The 17,553-nt window shown below is 40.5% G+C and overlaps 1 protein-coding gene and 1 long non-coding RNA gene across 2 annotated transcripts; one reads left to right on the top strand and one right to left on the bottom strand.

The window, feature by feature from the left end:
* The first annotated feature begins 472 nt into the window (after nt 1–472).
* Nucleotides 473–17,067, top strand: LOC6578422 (lachesin). The gene is made up of 2 exons (XM_002004298.4): nt 473–1,439; nt 16,424–17,067. The coding sequence occupies exons 1-2, from the start codon at nt 896–898 to the stop codon at nt 16,969–16,971; spliced, it is 1,092 nt and encodes a 363-aa protein (XP_002004334.1). The 5' UTR covers nt 473–895; the 3' UTR covers nt 16,972–17,067.
* LOC122757747 lies at nt 11,806–13,540 on the bottom strand. Its single transcript, XR_006357882.1, has 2 exons — nt 12,148–13,540; nt 11,806–12,052 (listed from the first exon to the last, which is right to left on the bottom strand). It is a non-coding gene; the product is annotated as an uncharacterized LOC122757747 (long non-coding RNA).
* Nucleotides 17,068–17,553: the final 486 nt, after the last annotated feature.

The raw sequence follows: 17,553 nt of genomic DNA, 5'->3' as shown, positions 1-17,553 counted from the left end.
AGGTATCCATTGTTATGTCGATACTATTTAAATTATATATCAATTTATATTATGCATTCATATAAACAAAAACAAAACATGTTATTACATATAATCGCAAGGCAAATGAAGAACAAAATAAGATGAAAAAAAAAAAACCAACAAAATCAGACATTTATATAAATTATACATAATTAACCACAGAATAATGGAGAATATTACAAAAAAAAAAAAATGAAAAAAGTAAATAAAAATACATTTTAAACAATTCTAAATCAAAAGCTGTTCTCTTTTTAAATTGAAAACTAACGCGGCTATGTTAACATAGTTATCGATAAGTATAACGCTGTTAGTTAACAGCGACGCAAAACTCTGTATCATAACAGCGACGCAAAATGCTCAAACAACCAGTGCTGTAAAAATACCTGACAGTATCTGTTTCTTAATAGCGGTTTACAATTTACGCAAGCGCCCGCTGCCGCCGCGCTTTAATATTCGAGTCATTCGTGTCGTGACAGCCGAAGTGTGCAGACGTCTTAAGTGAGAAAGAGTCAGTGAATTGTGTGTGTGTGTTGAAACATAATTGCAATTCAAGTAAACTGGGCTTACACATAGACAACAGTGAGAGCGAGTTAAAGAGCGCGCGCGCACACACACACTTACACGCTGTTTGAGTGAAATAAAGTAAGAAACCAGCTTAGAGCGAGCTAACAAGTGTGTGTCGATCGTTCAGCATCCGCGCTGCGCCGTGCAACAAAAAGAGAGAAAGCTAACTGTTTTTGTATATATATTTGGGCACGTCTTCAGCGCGTTTTTCTTGAACAGTTAAGAAAAGTTGCTGTGGCCGTTGCAAATTAATAACAAAAGGGTGTGGTGCGAAATAGGTGTGCGCTTAACAAATCGAAATTAAACCAAAATGTGGCAAGCTGAGCTAATGAAGATTAACAATTTGTGGCATGCACTGTTGCTGCTGATGCTGGTGGCATGTGCACAGGCGCAACGAACGCCAACGATTTCGTACATCACACAGGAGCAGATCAAGGATATTGGCGGCACCGTTGAATTCGATTGCTCCGTGCAATATGCCAAAGAATATAACGTGCTCTTCCTGAAGACCGACTCGGATCCAGTCTTCCTATCGACGGGCTCAACGCTGGTGATTAAAGACTCGCGCTTTTCGCTGCGCTACGACCCCAACTCTTCCACCTACAAGCTGCAGATCAAGGATATACAGGAGACCGATGCTGGCACCTACACCTGTCAGGTGGTCATCTCGACGGTGCACAAAGTGAGCGCCAACGTCAAGCTATCTGTGCGTCGTCCGCCCGTCATCTCCGATAACTCGACACAATCGATAGTGGCCAGCGAGGGCAGCGAGGTGCAAATGGAATGCTATGCAAGCGGTTACCCAACACCGACCATCACATGGCGTCGCGAGAACAATGCCATATTGCCAACGGGTGCGTCTCATTCCGTATTATTTGAATTATTTACTAACATTTGCTAACCCCGTCACTGCGCCCCCATTAACAGACGTTTAACCTGAAGCTTTACATGACATGACATGTCTGTTGTTTCTTTTGGGGCGCTGTCCTCTCTTACGCTCTCATTCTCCCACTCTCTGTGCGTGTAGCAGTATGTGTGTGTGTGCGTGTATGTGTATGTGCGTGTGACCGTGACTCACTCAGGCGTCAGCGTTGCGCGTTTGTTTATTTGCTAGTTTCTAGACTTTCGTTATTGTTGTTTTGCATGTTTTGCGCTTTTTGCATTTTCCAGCTGTTCTTAAATACGTTTTGTAGTAATTTGGCTTTTCAGTTTCTTATAATATAATTAAGTATTAATATAGCCAAGTATTTCGGGGCGTTAAGCTTGGCTCAGCTTGAGCTCACTTGCTCTCCCTCTCTCTCTCACACACACACGTGCAGCTTTTGCTCTCTTTGCGCTCTTGAAGTTCGTTGCCTGTGTGCATTGTTGTTGTCGTTGCTTTCTTTGGAAATTCCAAACACTTGTAATTTTATGAGGCACTTTTGTTGCTGCTGCGAAAAGCCAATAAACAGCAAGTGAATAGCTCTTTACCTGCAGCCAGCAAGGTCAATGCTAATCCCTTACAGGTGCGTAATTTATGCTATATTCTACCTGTTCTAAGCACCTTGCGTGCCATAAACGACGCCGCGCCGCTGGTTGTGCAGCCATAATTGATTTTTAAGCCTCGCAGCGTGTTTAACAAGATTGCAGCGTCATTTGCTTAATGCAGCCGGCAGCGACGCTAGCAGCGGTAGCCATAGCCACCATCAATTAGGAAATACTAAGAAATATTAAAGGAAATATTGAGCAGACGAATATGTCTTTCTAGAATTTCTTGAGTTTTACAATTAGGCTTAGGCAGCGGATTAATTTCAGGATCTAAGTAAGGATAGTAAGGATGGTTTCCATAGATCTATGCACCTGTACAACATTAAAGGCCTTCAATTATAGGCTTACTGTGCATAATAACTTATTTTCACTGCTTGGATTTGTTATTATACTCTTCTGAGTCCATATATAAAAAGTATCCTTTGAAAAAGTTATCCAAGTTTTTTGTTTAAAGTTTTTAAATCTAATCTTAAAGTAGCGTGACCAATCCAGGAGAAACTATATTTTTCCGCAGTATTATCCCCAGCCTTTGATAGTTTCGAGTTCCTCCTGAAATTGATAACCAATTTTATATATCCATTGCTATATTGCCATACTATTTGAACATATCTCGCTTCATTTGTTCTTTGGACACACCCGCCTCATTTAATAGACCCTATATCAATCCCATTTCTATGCTTAGCTTGTGCAATCTTTAATTAGTTTGGCCTTGATTTGCTTTCTGTTTGGCATCGTCTATCAAAAGGCTATCAACTAGATTGTTTGGGTGTGTGTGAGTGCCCCGTACGAGCTGGGGCACTTGAAACTGAAAGCTACTTAAGAACGACCTGGGCTGTGGCTTGAAGTGGATGGGGGTGCTCGAGCTATAAGTTTGGTATAGGGGCTTGGGCTTGGGACACGCTTCAGAAACTTGCTGCATTCAATGTTAGTCAGGGTGGTATAAATATACAATATATATATATATATATATATATATATATAGCTAAACCTATACAATAAATCAAAGTTAAATGTGGCAAGTCCTTGTCGTAGGATCGTCGTCTTCGTCGTCGCTCCCTTCTGTCAACTTTCACACGATAAATTTTTTGCAGCGCTCTAATTTAAAGCGCTTGGGCAAACAGAAATCGCGCTGCGCAGCTCAGCTTTGAAATGCGCCAACGAGCCGTGCAGTGCCGAAAGGTAGGTGAGAGTGCAGAGGTGGGCAGCTGGGTAGGCGGGGAGGTGGGGAGGTGGGCGTACAGGAGTGCAGCCGTTGGGCAAAGAGAGTTTTGCGCCCTTGCTTTTGGCACTAGAGAAGCTTTTTGTGCAGTCTGTGTACGTATTCGAGGCATTCGACAACTTCAGCACGCGCAATTGCTTCCGCAACTTGAAAACGCGCCGTTTGATGATGTTGGCAGCAAGGCGGAGCGGGAGGCAACATACAAAAAAAAAAAAAAAAAAATAGAAGGTGGGCCTGGCCGGGCAGCGTTTGAGGTAACATATGAGTGCGAGGCAAGGGCTGAGGGCAAAAGGAAGGCACAGGCAGCAGGCGTTGCTGCGCATCAGACACGGTTACGGCTTTGGTTCTGGGTACAGTGCAACACAAATAACACGAACAGCAACAATAGAAACTGCAACTGTTAAGGCCATGGCGACCGACCTCGCCCCGCACCCTCTCCCTCTCCCTCTCTCTTGCGCTGCAGCGCCCCGGCGTGTGCATAATTTGTATTTTGATAGCCGGCATAAACAATGCAAACAATAAACAATATATATATGTATATATATACTATACAATATACATATATATAAATTACAAGCCAAAAAGGTAAAAAACGAAAGCGAATACAAAGAAAGCGCGCACAAACCCTAAGCCCAAAAAACCCTATCCGTAACCCCTGCCCCTGCCACAGCTCCTGCTGCTGCTCCTGTTCAGTGGCTGCCCCCTGTTCAGTTGTAAGACTGCAAACAAACATTTGCCGCAGCCTAAGCAACCCTACCTTGCCCTGCCCAGCCCTGTCCTGCTCGATCCTACAGCAGCTAGCAGCAGAGGGTCTTTCGAGCTTGGGCGACGCCTTCGCCGCGAGCGCAAAAAAATAACAGAAAACATGCAGAATGAAAAACAGCGACACGCATACAAACAACAGCAAACAAACAACAATAACAATAACAACAAGGCTGAAGGAACCCCTAATCAGGCGCTTCCGTTGGCAAAAGTGCCGATGGATGCTTGTTAGTCGACTAGCAGATATCCTGTAAAGCATATGAAGCTAGAGCGCGATAAAGTTCCTGAAGGAGAAGAATAGAAAATATATGCAAATGTAAAGGATATATAGAAGTTGGTTATGTTTGGCAAAACTATAACAATATATAGAAATCTTGGGAAAATAGTCAGGGCATATAGAAAGTAGATATCACTTAGATTTGGGGTATGAAATTGTTCTGGCCTGGATATATGTATTTAAATATAATATATAGTTAAATATATATAGACTTGAATGACTGCTGTCTGCACACTTTACACCCGGCATACCACATTTGCCTTGCATTTACAGGGTATATAGGGCGTATGCATGCCTATGTGCATCTCTGACTCTCGCTATCAAGCGCTCAATTTGTGCTTTGCCATGCAAATCGATGTGTGGACCTTTCATTGAGCCCAAGCGTTAACTTCGCACAGAATGAAGCACCTGGCTGTTTACCTTAGCCACGCCCCAGCCACTGCCGCTGCCCCTTTGCTCTTTGCTTTGCCATGCAAAAACTGCATTGGCCAGTGATTTAATTGCGACTCTTACCTTGGCCCAGCTACAGCGATTCACGTGAGGCCGAAAAAACTGAATCGAATTGAGTTTTCAATTTTCTGGAAATTCGAGCTGCGTTTGCTAAAAAAAGAAGCATTTTAAAAGAAATGAAAATATTACAAAAATAAATAAAATGCAAACAAACAATGACCCGGCCCCTTGCAATTTGCAACGCTCGCAAATTTGTTTCATAATTCGGACATTATTTGAAAACCAATAAACATAAGCCAGCTGCTGCCACAAACGAGGGCAGTTTGAAAAGTAGTGGGGAAGCTAATATGAATTACGAAAGGAAATAAAGCTGGGTTTTATATCAAAAGTGTGGTTCTTCTTACCTATAATCCTGCTGGATTATTCTGTTTTGTTCTTTCATATTTTGGCCCGAAACTAAAAAGTTATAATATATACTTGAAGAAAAAGAATTGAAGTAAGGAAGGAACACAGTTCATGTCTTATAGAATGTATAGAATATAGAAAGAAACTCTTATTACTGAAGGCAGTTTTTTTGTAGGTTCCTTCCTTCATCTTCTTCTACTTTATACCCAAACAATGATTTTTATCAATCAATTATCAGTGTTTAATTAGATCAATAGTAAAGTCGTAAATAATATAAAATTGCTCAATTTGTATCTGAAATTCCTCCTCAGTGCTCAACTCTCATTCTATCTCGCTGATCATAGCTGATATAGCCGCTCATGCATTGTTATGTCTCAAGAGGAAGTAAATTCCATTCATCGGCAACATAAAGAACATTTCTGGCATAAAACGTATCTAAATAAAGATAAGTACGCGCTTATCCCGAATGTTTAGATGCCAATCGAGCGATAAGTTTTCGAAATAACATTTTTCTTAAGCCGCAGCCAATTGACGCTAATTGGACAATAATGTGGAACGAAGCATAAAGATATGCTCTTGAGATATACATACTATATGCCTATATAGATACATACATATATATATATCCGATAGATCTCAGTATGTGTGATCGCTTGTCACATGACTGCTTCAAGCTTCTCCCTCATCCAAGCCCATTTGCCAAGAGGGAGCTGAGCTCTACTTGAGCGTAAAAACGTTTATGCAAATTAAAACAACTCGAGCGCATTTTTTTCAAGTGCTCCAATTGCGTAATCAAATACCAAATACAATTTCAATTTGAACTTCCCTAAGCTAAGCTGCTCTGGCTCTAAGTAGCCCAAGGGTGAAAACACCCATTTTATGTAAATTGTATTCCGAAGTTATTTTTTATGAAATTTACGCTTAAACATTGCGTTGCGCAATCGATGCGGCACTACAGATCGCAACGGGGCGTGGCTAAATTAGTTGCCCTTGTTGCCAAAATATATTTAATGAAAAATTGCTAGCATGCCACTCAAGAAGTCAACCCGGTACGCCCCCGGCCCCCCTCACCCGTAATACCCTCTCCAAATGCAATCGAATTTGTATCTGTTGGCTGCATCCACTTTGATACTGTTCAAATATTTGCAAGTAATTATGAGAGAGAGCAAAGGGAAGCAGCTGCAGAGTTGAGGCTATTTATGCTTTTATTATTGCATATGTGGGCATAATTCCCCTCTCTCACTCTCTCTCTCTCTCTGTGCCACATATAGGCCCCCGTCTCCCTGTCTCTTGGGTCTACAGCTTTTAGAATGTTGCATTGTGTCTGTGAGCGTATTATGGCGCTGTGTTCTACTTGCCAGAGGTAGCATAGAATAGCGAGGAACCAGTGGCGTGTGCTGGGCATTTGTGCTAGACTAGGAGATACCCTGTAAATGTGTGTTGGAGTAAGGAACAGAAAGTAGAGTATAATTGAGAAAGAAACAAAGAAAAGGAAAATTCTTACAGTGTGCTCAGCAATGAATGACGACTAAAAAATACCCTGTAATTAGCATAAAAATTGTAAATTATACATTATATCAGGAAATCAGTCAGTTAAATGAACAAGTTGCTTATAGTATTATATTATAGAGTATAGTTGAACCGGAAGAGGAGATGTAGAAATGTCCTGTAAATAATAAGCTCATTTATTAGTAACAGATTACATATTGAAAGGGGTATACGACGGATTAAAGAGCAAACGAAGGAACTGAGACGTGTGTCTACTTAGTTATTTTACCAAACCCATATATCGAGATTCCCCATGTCCAGCAACAGTTACAGGGTATTGCCAACTAACAACCACAGAACAACAATATACGTTATGATGACGTACTGAAAAACTTGTTTATGAATGTTGGTTGCTAGGGCAACGACCAGCAAAAACCGGCAACAAGAAGGGATTGGTAACTAGGCACCGTGCAACGGGCAACGGACAGTGGACAGTGGACATTGGACATTGGACAATGGGCTGAGGGGCTTTTCACTCTTTGCTTTGACGTGGCTAAAAGTTTAGCTGTAAGTGGCCAGCTAACTTGTTAGTTAATTGCTGGGCCTTTTACGATAGATACATATATACCTTTTGCAGCCTTTGGCGCCTTTTGCAGCAGACGATTTGGCTGTAAAACCGCCAAATCCCAAGCGCTCTTGATTTTCCTTGGTTCATGAGAGCAGAGAGAAGAGTTTTCTGTGGCTTTTAGGGTTTTCAAAGCGAACGTTTGGCATAACTTATTGCTATCCAACGAGAAGGGGTCTATTGCGGCGAAAGGAAAAGGCAGGATGGAGAAGAAGCAACAAAAATGGCAGATAGCAAAGGAAGCGACTGCATAGAATTCATCTTTACCACTTAACGTTTCCTGGGAAAGTACAGATTTTAGTTCTAATTAGGCTTAATGTTTGAACAGTTTAATGATCTTCTAGGCTATATAAACTTCATGTCTTTTGGATGAGCAACTTAGAAAAGGCGTTCTTTTTCGAGATATCTTTGTTAAATATCTCATTTAGTTCCTATATTGCTCAAAGTTCTCTGTGAAAACTGAGCGTCATCATTCTACAATAATTTTAGAAAAATTGAGAACTGCTCTAAGATTATATAGCTACTCAGTTATTAAAGTCAGAATATTAGCTCTATGGACTTAACATAGCTTTGTCTGTTAAACCAAAATGTTAGCCTGAAGCATGTTAAGCGCACTCGCTATCAAGCTCGCATTTATTGGCCAACTTTTTACTTTCACGCATTACAAATCGTGGGAAATCTAATATAGAAAACCGGCTAGACATTCGCCATGCATAAACCCATTTTGGGCTTGCCTAACTCAGATTTCACAGCACATTTTCCGCCATTTTGTGAGTTTACCTTCTCGCTATAACCTTTTAACCCTAAGCCCAAAGTAAGCTTAAGGGTTTGCCACGTACATATAGACCCATATAAATATATACATATATATTTACTTATGTAGATCTGTGTGGCTCTTTTCGTTTTCATTCTGATTCTCATTTCCATTGTTCATGGCGCTTATCGCGCGTAATTCACGTATTTCAATGCAATTTCTCTATTTACTTAGCACTTTCGTTGTCCCATGTCACACGCAGGACAAATCCAACCGGCTTTTTAATCCTTATCACATTTGGTTTGGGGTACGACATTTCCCTCCCTCTCCTCGTCGCTTCTCGCTCTCTCTTTTTGGGTGTGCAATATTTGTGTTTATTTTCAGGATTTATGCGTATTTATTTAGGCACACTCCGAATCTCAGATATTGCAGGAGATTTATACCGTTTCTTTGTTATTATTGCTATTTTAATAGCTGTTATATGGAGATTTATTTTGGATTAGTGCTTGGAAATAAGTTTCTGTGCATGTGTCGTCAAATAGAACTGGCGAACTTGTTCAGTGCTCAGTAAATGTTACCAGTTCAGTCAGCTATGCGATCAATTGAACTTGAATTAGAACTAGAACTTGTTAAATTGGTAACTATAGTTCATCAACTACTCTTATGGTAGAGCACTTGAACTAGAATTTCCTATTCTAATTATTTATTATAGTAGAAATCCTATATGTATTCCCAAGTACAGTCTGCACGTAAATTCAATCAGACGAAATTTTTTTGTATCAAAAAAATAAAAAAGTAATCTGCACTAAAAAACTCAATTGAGTTGGTTCTTTTGTGAGTGCTGAACTGCAAAATTCTTGACTTGCTCGGGTAAGTGTATGTGTTTGTGTGTATGTGTGTGTATTATAAATCCAATAAATGGCATGCCGGGTAGCTATAATGTGCTCTACTCGAAGAAATCACTTTTCAAAAGTCAACAACACAGAGTGAAGTGCAGATAGAGAGAGAGAGAGAGAGAGAGAGAGGGGAAGTTGTACAAGGCTTACAGGGTATAGAGAGTGTGCGTGTGAGAGAGAGAGAGAGAGACTGGGTAGGCTTGATGCGCTGTGGGGGTGGCTCAAGTCTCGCTTGCGTCCGGAGGGTGTCTCGTTTTTGTGGGCTTGCGGTTGCTGTCGCTGAGAGATTGTTGAAGGTTGATGCGTTAGCCACCAAAGTGGGTGCATTCACATGTCTCAAGAGCTTGTTATATGCTCGATATATACACATAAATATATATATATATGTATACCACCTACAACAAGAAGAAGAAGAAGATGGAAGATGACTTCTCATAATGTAGATGTGTTGATGAGTTTCGGGTGACAAAACAGGAAGAGGCAGCAAATTTGCACAGCGATGCAATTTTTAATAAGAATAACAGAGCATACACAGAGAAAGAGAGGGAGAGACAGAGTTGTGAAAGAGATGACAGATATGTTGCAATGCGTGGCACAAACAGAAGATGTTGCCGAGCTGTGACAAATGATTGAAAAGTGTCTAGAAGTTAAATTTGTAACCTCAAGTAACTCGAGTTAGGAAAAATCTTGAGAGATGAAATTTGGTATGGATATAGTAGAGGATAGGATAAAGGTATATGTTATATGCTCTCTAAGTAATCTATAGCCAAGATGTGATAAACACATCATTAAAAATGATCTAGCTCAGGTTCTAAGAGTTAATTATACTTTTATAAAGATCGTTTAATTAGAGTATATGAACAAATAGCTATGCATTTATTGTTCAACTCGGAGTCAACTCATGAAACTAGATAGTTAAAAAAGTTTTAAAGTAGACATTCGTTTCTATTCAGCCTTTTGCTTAAGTCATGGGCTCTATGATATCTTGGCTTACATGATTTTCAATTGTAAAAGAGCTCTAAAATTTTATTCTTTCATAACTCTAGACATTTCCATACAAGCATATCATAGTTAAGAGACTGTAGTGCATTTCATGCAGCCATAAGATATATGCTCTATATAGCAAGCGTTGAGCAAAAACCAAATCAACGCACGAAATCTCTCGTCTAGAAAAAAGTGAAAATTGCATTAGAAGCAAACAACGTGTGCGCACTTTTTAATTGGATTTCAGACTAGGCTAGAGCTAGAGCCAGGGAGAGAGTAAGAGAGAGAGAGAGAGAGAGAGCCGTAGAGTGACAGAAGGAGACAGGGAAGACGCGACATGACTCCAGTTGGAAATGAAACTTGGGAGAGGTTGTGCTGTGCCTGGGTTCTGCTTCGGCTCTGACACTGTGCAACGTGCTGAAATAATGTGGAGCGTCATTAAAAGCTCAGCTGGCGGCGCAGTCGACGTCGTTGTTGACGTTGCAGTTGACGCTTTGATTATGATGAGTCACATGAGATTGTTGTTGCTGTTGTTGTTGTTGTTGTCGTTGTCGTTGCTATGTTGCATTAACATTCATAATTTCCACATGGCAACGTTGCTTAGAACCAAATGGAAAGCGCACTTGGAGTTCGCTTCAATCCACCTTGATGCCGTCACTAAACCACCTGGACGTTCTCTTTAACCCAGCTTTGCTTCAACTCCATGTTGACATTTGAAGAGTCGATTGTGTTTTGTCGCTTTGCTTTCTGCTCTCTGCTTTCTGCGCTTTTCCAAAACTTCAAACCAACAACAACAACCAGGAAATTGAAAGGGAAAAGCAAATATGGCCACAGGCAGCTGTTAAAGGGGATGGGGAGGCAGGGCACCGCCCGGTAGACACCTCTACCGCCTGGCCACGTTTTCCATCAATTTGATGTTTTTTTTTTGGCTGAATTGCCCTCGCCTCATGCTACCGCTGCTTTTGATTGGTGCGAATAGATTTTTGCATGCCATTTAATTTTCATCAGACCTAAAACAGCGGTGGTTGTTACAGACCAAAATGGCGCCGTCTAAACGTAGTTTACCATAGCCAAAATCGTTATATATATGTACATATGTATATGCATGTATATACATGTGCTGCAACCCTTCGATTTCCCAACAACTTGTCACAAATTTTCCAAGTCAGCGCGCAGCGAAATGAATAAAAAAACTAAACGTTTGGCGATAAACAAAAATGTTATGCTAGGCATCGCTACGGCGGTTAGGGATAGCAGCTAGGCCCAGTGGCAGGGGTAGTTTGTGCTACCCTCAAAAATATATATAACTCAAAAACTCAACAGCTCGAAAATATATTTTGACGGAGGCTCGCTAAAAGTTGTTGATGGTCCGCCAGGTGAAAATAACTGCCTCAATAAATTGTTGGTGGTTAGCTTGATACTCTATAGTGGAGCATAATCGATGTGAGAAGAAATGTGCAACGAAACGATATGTTTTAGAATAAAGATGGGATGCCTGAATGCATGAATGAGCAATGCTTCATGCTTATAGTAAAGTAAGGGATTAAATTGTTTTGCAAAATATAAAAACTTGACTTAACTTTAGCTTTATTAAATTAGCTTATAATAAAATTAATAGAATACTATTAGACTAAAAGTTAATAATAACCTCCTCCAGTCAAATAACTATCTCTAAATCTATAAGCCTTAAGCAGTTGCAAGAGCTAGAATCATATATTAGTTTACACTAGTCGACTCCTTTAGTAAACTAGTATATGCCAGAGTTAACATCGTCGCCTTTTCGTCATGAAGAAGTTGGAGGAGAGCAGATATAAAGAAATGCAAACATATATATTTGATATAATTTGTTCATCCATTCAATTTATTATCTAGTTTCTTGGCATTGTCTTGGCTACAATGTTGCCCTATTCACATCTCACCTGTATTTTGGACTGCATTTGTTTGGTTAGGGTATTCGAACTGTTGTCTTTTCTTATCTCGTTCTTTCTTGCCTCGGTTTATAACCTTTTACCTTTGCTGCGCTCCAGCCTGAATGCATTTCCTCTGAGTCGGCATATTTCTGTTCAGTTTCTGTCGAGACCTTCCACAAAAGAGGCCTTGTTACATTTCGCATCCTTTCTCATATTATTTTGTTTCTAGGGAGCAGGTATTACCTGCTGCTGCTGCTGCTCTTACCTGTGCCACAAAAGGTTGCCTCGACTGCTGCTGCTGCAGCTCCGGCAGCTTCATCTTATTTATTTCGTCTTCTGCTCTTTTCTCACCTTGCACTTTGCACAATTTTCCTGCCTGTGCCTTTAACTGACAATTTATCTCTGGCTGTTTGCCCAAGGGACGTCGTTTGTTGTTGTTGTTGTTGCTGCTGCTGCTGCTGCTACAGACAGGTTCCTTAGCCTGGCCTAAACAAATGCTGTCGTCTGTCTGATTTTTCATTACCAACGCTCGTGAGCCGGCATATGTTTGTGTTTTCCTTTCATTAGTTAGGCTGCTTGCCTGCTTGCCTGTTGGCAACAGCAGCTAAACACATACACACACACACACACTCTTTTGGAGAGTTTTTCCCGCTTATCATTGCTGCTTCTCCTGCCCCTTGAAGCAAAGTGTTTTTAATTCTCTCATTAGTAACTGAAATTACAACGCAGCATTTAGACTCTGACTCTGACTCTGACTCCGACTGTGACTGTGTCTCTGACTTCAGTCTCAGCTCCAACTCCAACTCCAGTTCCAGTTCCGACTCTGTCTGCCCCGCCCACTTTAATTTTGCCTCTATAGAGCGAGCTGCGAGTGTATGCGTTGCATCATTTCCGGCTAGGCCCTGCATTAGCTCCATTTGTATCATTATCTCTCTCTGTTCTTCTCTGTTACTCTCTCTCTCTCTCTCTCTCTGCCTGACATCTCCCCTCTATATCATTTTCAGTTGAATGCGGGCTTTCAGCATTTGCTTGTTAATTGAGCGCGGTGTCAGGCTCCATTTCCAGTTGGCATCATTCTCAATTTGTCATATTTAAAACGTGCTCTTGCTCGCTCTTCTTCTTTCTTTTTCTATATATCAATCAGTTAAGTTTAGTCGGTTATGCAGGAAAATTAAAGGTTATCACTTGATATGAGCTTGGAGGAAATGTGAATTTAAATGTTAGGAATATGGAGTATATTATATATAGGGCACATATGCAGAACATTTATGAAAGACATAATAATAAGATATTATGATATGGTGTACTCAATCTGCCTGCGACTTGGAAAAGTTAAGGTCTCTTTGATAAAATTATTTATAAATTTTTCCTTCCTATTACTATTATTTTATATCATATCGTATAATTATATAAACCACAAGGAATAACAACAAATTGCCTAAGGTCTTCAGTCTGGCTGTCTAGTTTCATCGAATGATATATGAGCCATGTGTACAATTATAATAGTCCCTAGATTATGTGTAAGGGTAATTGGATATTTCTGACTTAAAGAGCGCCTTGTTATCAAAATGATATATGAACTGCAAATCGTAATTAGGGAACTTGCAGCAGGCCGAAGGGTACATTATTTTGACTGCATTGTTTATCCTGCACATTTGATATATGATCCGTAACTCTATGCCGTATTAAGCCCAATTAACGTCACTTCATAGCAAGCAAAGGAAAATAATGGAAAAGCAAATTCATACTCATACTCACACTCGCAGTCATGTGCGGGGATTATTCATGTGGCTATTGTGAATGGGTTTTCTTCTTCTCAGTTCTCAGTTCTTCTCGCTTCGCTTAATAAATTTAACCTAAAATGTCAACATTTGTGCATAATTCTTGACATTAATTACGAACATGAACTCAAAGACAAAGAAGTATTTTCCTCTCCTTCTCTCTCCCTCTCTTTCTACAATAGAAAGTTGAGACTCGCTTCTTGTATTGCATATTTAAAAGCTAATTAAATTTTTGTTTTGGTATTTTCCCTAGATTTTTTTTGGGGTTTTTGTTTTCAGCCACGCCCTAGTTAAATTTTGTAGCACAATTGTTTAAAGACTCTTCAGTTTAGCTTAATGACTTTGTGGAAAGATTTGCTCTTAGCAGATCGCTTAGCTTCGCGAGCAACGGTTAACATATATCGTCATGTTCGACCTGACCTGCATCTCATTTCATGCAACAGCACACATGTTCACAAATTTCACACTCAACTTGACTCGAAGCTATTTGTCAACTGGGCGGGAGGTGGGGGCCATGGGTATGCGGGTATACGGAATTGGGAATTTCGGATTGGGCACAGTTCGTTATGGCCACTGCGTTTCGCTCAACCTGTGAGTGGGACACGCTCTGTCACGCTCTTGCACTTGGTATTCTTCCAATGACACGTTCAGGCAAAACAAAGGCAACAATGAAATATGACATATACCCTGTAAATGATGATAACTGGGGAGAGTGGAAGACATGTGAGGAAGGGAATTGAAAAAGAATTTGTAAAGTTGGCGATATTTTGTGTCTACAATAATCTTTTTAATATACCCTGTAAATTTTGATAACAGATGAAACTTAAAACCTAACAATGTTTTGCAAATTTTTACTTCAAATATACCCTGTAAATGCTTTGGGTATAGACTATTATAGGACATACATTTTCAGCCTATTTCAGCATTTTCTACAGGGTATTCACCCACCTAGCAACGCCTCCTACTGTGTCACACATAGCTGGGCCAACTGTGTATACAAACCTGATTCGTTTCGGGCTAATTAAATAGAAGCCTAGTGACAGTTGATATATATTTTCTTCTTGGTTCGATATCAAAATGAATTTCTGTTGCTGCCGCTGCCCGCATCTGACGGAGCAACTGTAACTGTAATTGTAACTGTAACTGCAGCAGCATCTGCATCTAAAGTATTTCAATTGAAATTTCAGCTTAGCTATGCAATTCGATTGTCGTCAGGCATTGCCCTTTACTCCCTTTATCAGCATGTCTCTCTCTCGCTCTCCCTCTCCCTCTCCCTCTCTCTCTTCCTCTTGTTGCCTGTCAATTCAATTTTAATCAAATGCGTTACTTCGATTCCCCAGCGCAATTAATTTGAAATGTTTCAGTCGAATGAGCAGACGCCTATAAGCACATACATATATGTCTGTATGTATCATTCACATTTATAACTTACCCCCTTGACCCCTTTTCGCCCGCATATTCAGGCATTTTGCATAGGGTTGCCCATAAGGCATATTTCCGTGGCATTCCGTCCCGCTGCTCGTCGCTCGCTGTTGGCTTGTTGGCCCGGTCAACGCTCCGTGTGCTCAGCTTTTGATAGTTGTGCTAGCTGCCAATTGTTAAAGAGCCGCAAATGTTTGCAGGCTAGAGATGAGCGCGTGCATTGCATTTGATTTGGCAGCGATGCACGAATGCAGATGATGAAGTAGTGATGGCATATGCTATGTAATGATAATCATAATGATCTTATCAATTCACTATAATACCATTGGCAATTGACTATGACGCTGACAAGGATAATTATGATATGATAGATAAAGAGAATGATAGATAAAGAAAACAATGAAATGAACTTTATATAAATATAGATATCTCAAATCCCATCGTCTCTCTCTCTCCCTCTTCCAACCTCCCTTAAATCTACAAAATAATCTATTGAACAGGAAAAACAATGTTTTCATTTTGAAATACAATTTGAAATTACTTCATATGGTTAAAGTTATCTAACAACTACATTGGAACATATGCATGTTCGTGCTCATATCTCTCATTAACTTTAACCTCACTTAAGCACACGCATTCCCCCGACCTCAGGTGGGCGCTCAGGTAGCTGCACAGGTAATCGACAGAGCGCATTGCACTCGTTTTCAACTTCCGGTTATGAACTGAATGAATGCGAGCACCTTTTGCATTCGCATTCCCATTCACGTTTATGCTTCAGTTGATGCAGAAAACTCGCATTCCTCCCCCTCTCTCTCTCTAGCGCTCACCCACTCTCTCGGCCCCTTTTGTGCTCCTCCCCTTGCTGCATGCGCGCGCTTTACAAACACAAAAGTTAGTTTTGCAAAAATGTTGACTGTGTCTCTAAATGGTTTGCTGCTTGTTAGAGGTCATTAACGCGACTATTGTTGTAGATATATGTATAGCTACATAATGCACATAGGCACTCGACGTGGCATTTCCAAAAAAAGGTCACCCGCTATCTGAGAGTCAGCGGATGCGACGCGGCGCCTCATTAAAATCAGATTTGAGTGCACAAACACAAAAGCCACAGCGAGTAGCATTTAACTCCAATTTCGATAGCTCGCCACACTTGAACACCCTCTATGAACGACTCTCCCTCTCTATACCGCTAATCTCTCCCTCGGTTCTAACTACAACTTAGATCAGCTAGTGTGATTCCTCTTGTTTCTCTCTCTTTATATATCTCTTTATGCCTTTCCAACACTATCTCTTGTCCAGCTTTTATTAAATATCTCCTTTCTCGCTCTCTCATTACAGATAGTGCCACCTATGTCGGCAACATATTGCGCATCAAGTCCGTGAAGAAGGAGGATCGTGGCACCTACTACTGCGTTGCAGACAACGGCGTCAGCAAAGGTGATCGTCGCAACATCAACGTGGAGGTGGAGTTCGCACCAGTTATAACTGTGCCCCGGCCACGTCTCGGCCAGGCGCTGCAATACGACATGGATCTGGAGTGCCACATCGAGGCGTATCCCCCACCAGCCATTGTCTGGACCAAGGATGACATCCAGTTGTCCAACAATCAGCACTACACAATCTCGCACTTCGCCACCGCCGATGAGTACACCGACTCGACGCTGCGCGTCATTACGATTGAGAAGCGGCAGTACGGCGATTATGTGTGCAAGGCGACAAATCGTTTTGGCGATGCCGAGGCGCGTGTCAATCTGTTCGAGACAATCATACCCGTCTGCCCGCCAGCCTGTGGCCAGGCGTATTACGGAGGAGCAGAACATATTGCTGCATCTGCCTCCTCTTTGGCATTGCTCGGCATTGTGCTGGCCGTGCTCTACTCCAGATAAGCCAATCTAAAACCAACAACGATGCTTCACATAATCATATCTAATCCATCTCGAATATACGAATATATATATATCGAAAATATATATAGCTAAACATAGACATCAGCTGTAGAAGTTTCATTGTCGCAAAATCCTCTTTTTGAAATTCGATTTATCTATATGTTTTCTCCAGTCTATATAAAACGTCCAATCTTATCTTAAGTTAAGTTTAAGTTCTTAAAAGAGCTCACGCATTTTAAACTAATTTAGTAAAACAAAAACAAAACCCAACTCGAATCCCAAAAAGCAAAACCCGTCCGTTTTTTCTGTCTCTCTGTATATTTTTAAATAACTTTAGATTATAATAATAAGATATATATACCAGACATTCCCGTTCTATACATCACATATGACATTGTTTAATTTTCCACAATTCGTTTACAAAAAGAGAAAATATTTTATTTTTTATTAAATAAATAATAAAGTATTTTCGTGCTGCTCTTTATATATGTATGTGTGTAATTAGTTTGATATACATCTAACTGAACAATTCGAGAGGCAAAGATACAAATTGCGAATAACAAGACGAAAAAAAATTAATAC

This window comes from Drosophila mojavensis, unplaced genomic scaffold (genome assembly GCF_018153725.1).
Source record: "Drosophila mojavensis isolate 15081-1352.22 unplaced genomic scaffold, ASM1815372v1 contig_80, whole genome shotgun sequence".
NCBI lineage: Eukaryota > Metazoa > Arthropoda > Insecta > Diptera > Drosophilidae > Drosophila > Drosophila mojavensis.
Note: the sequence above shows the minus strand (reverse complement) of the source record. Positions and strands in the feature narration are given on the sequence as shown.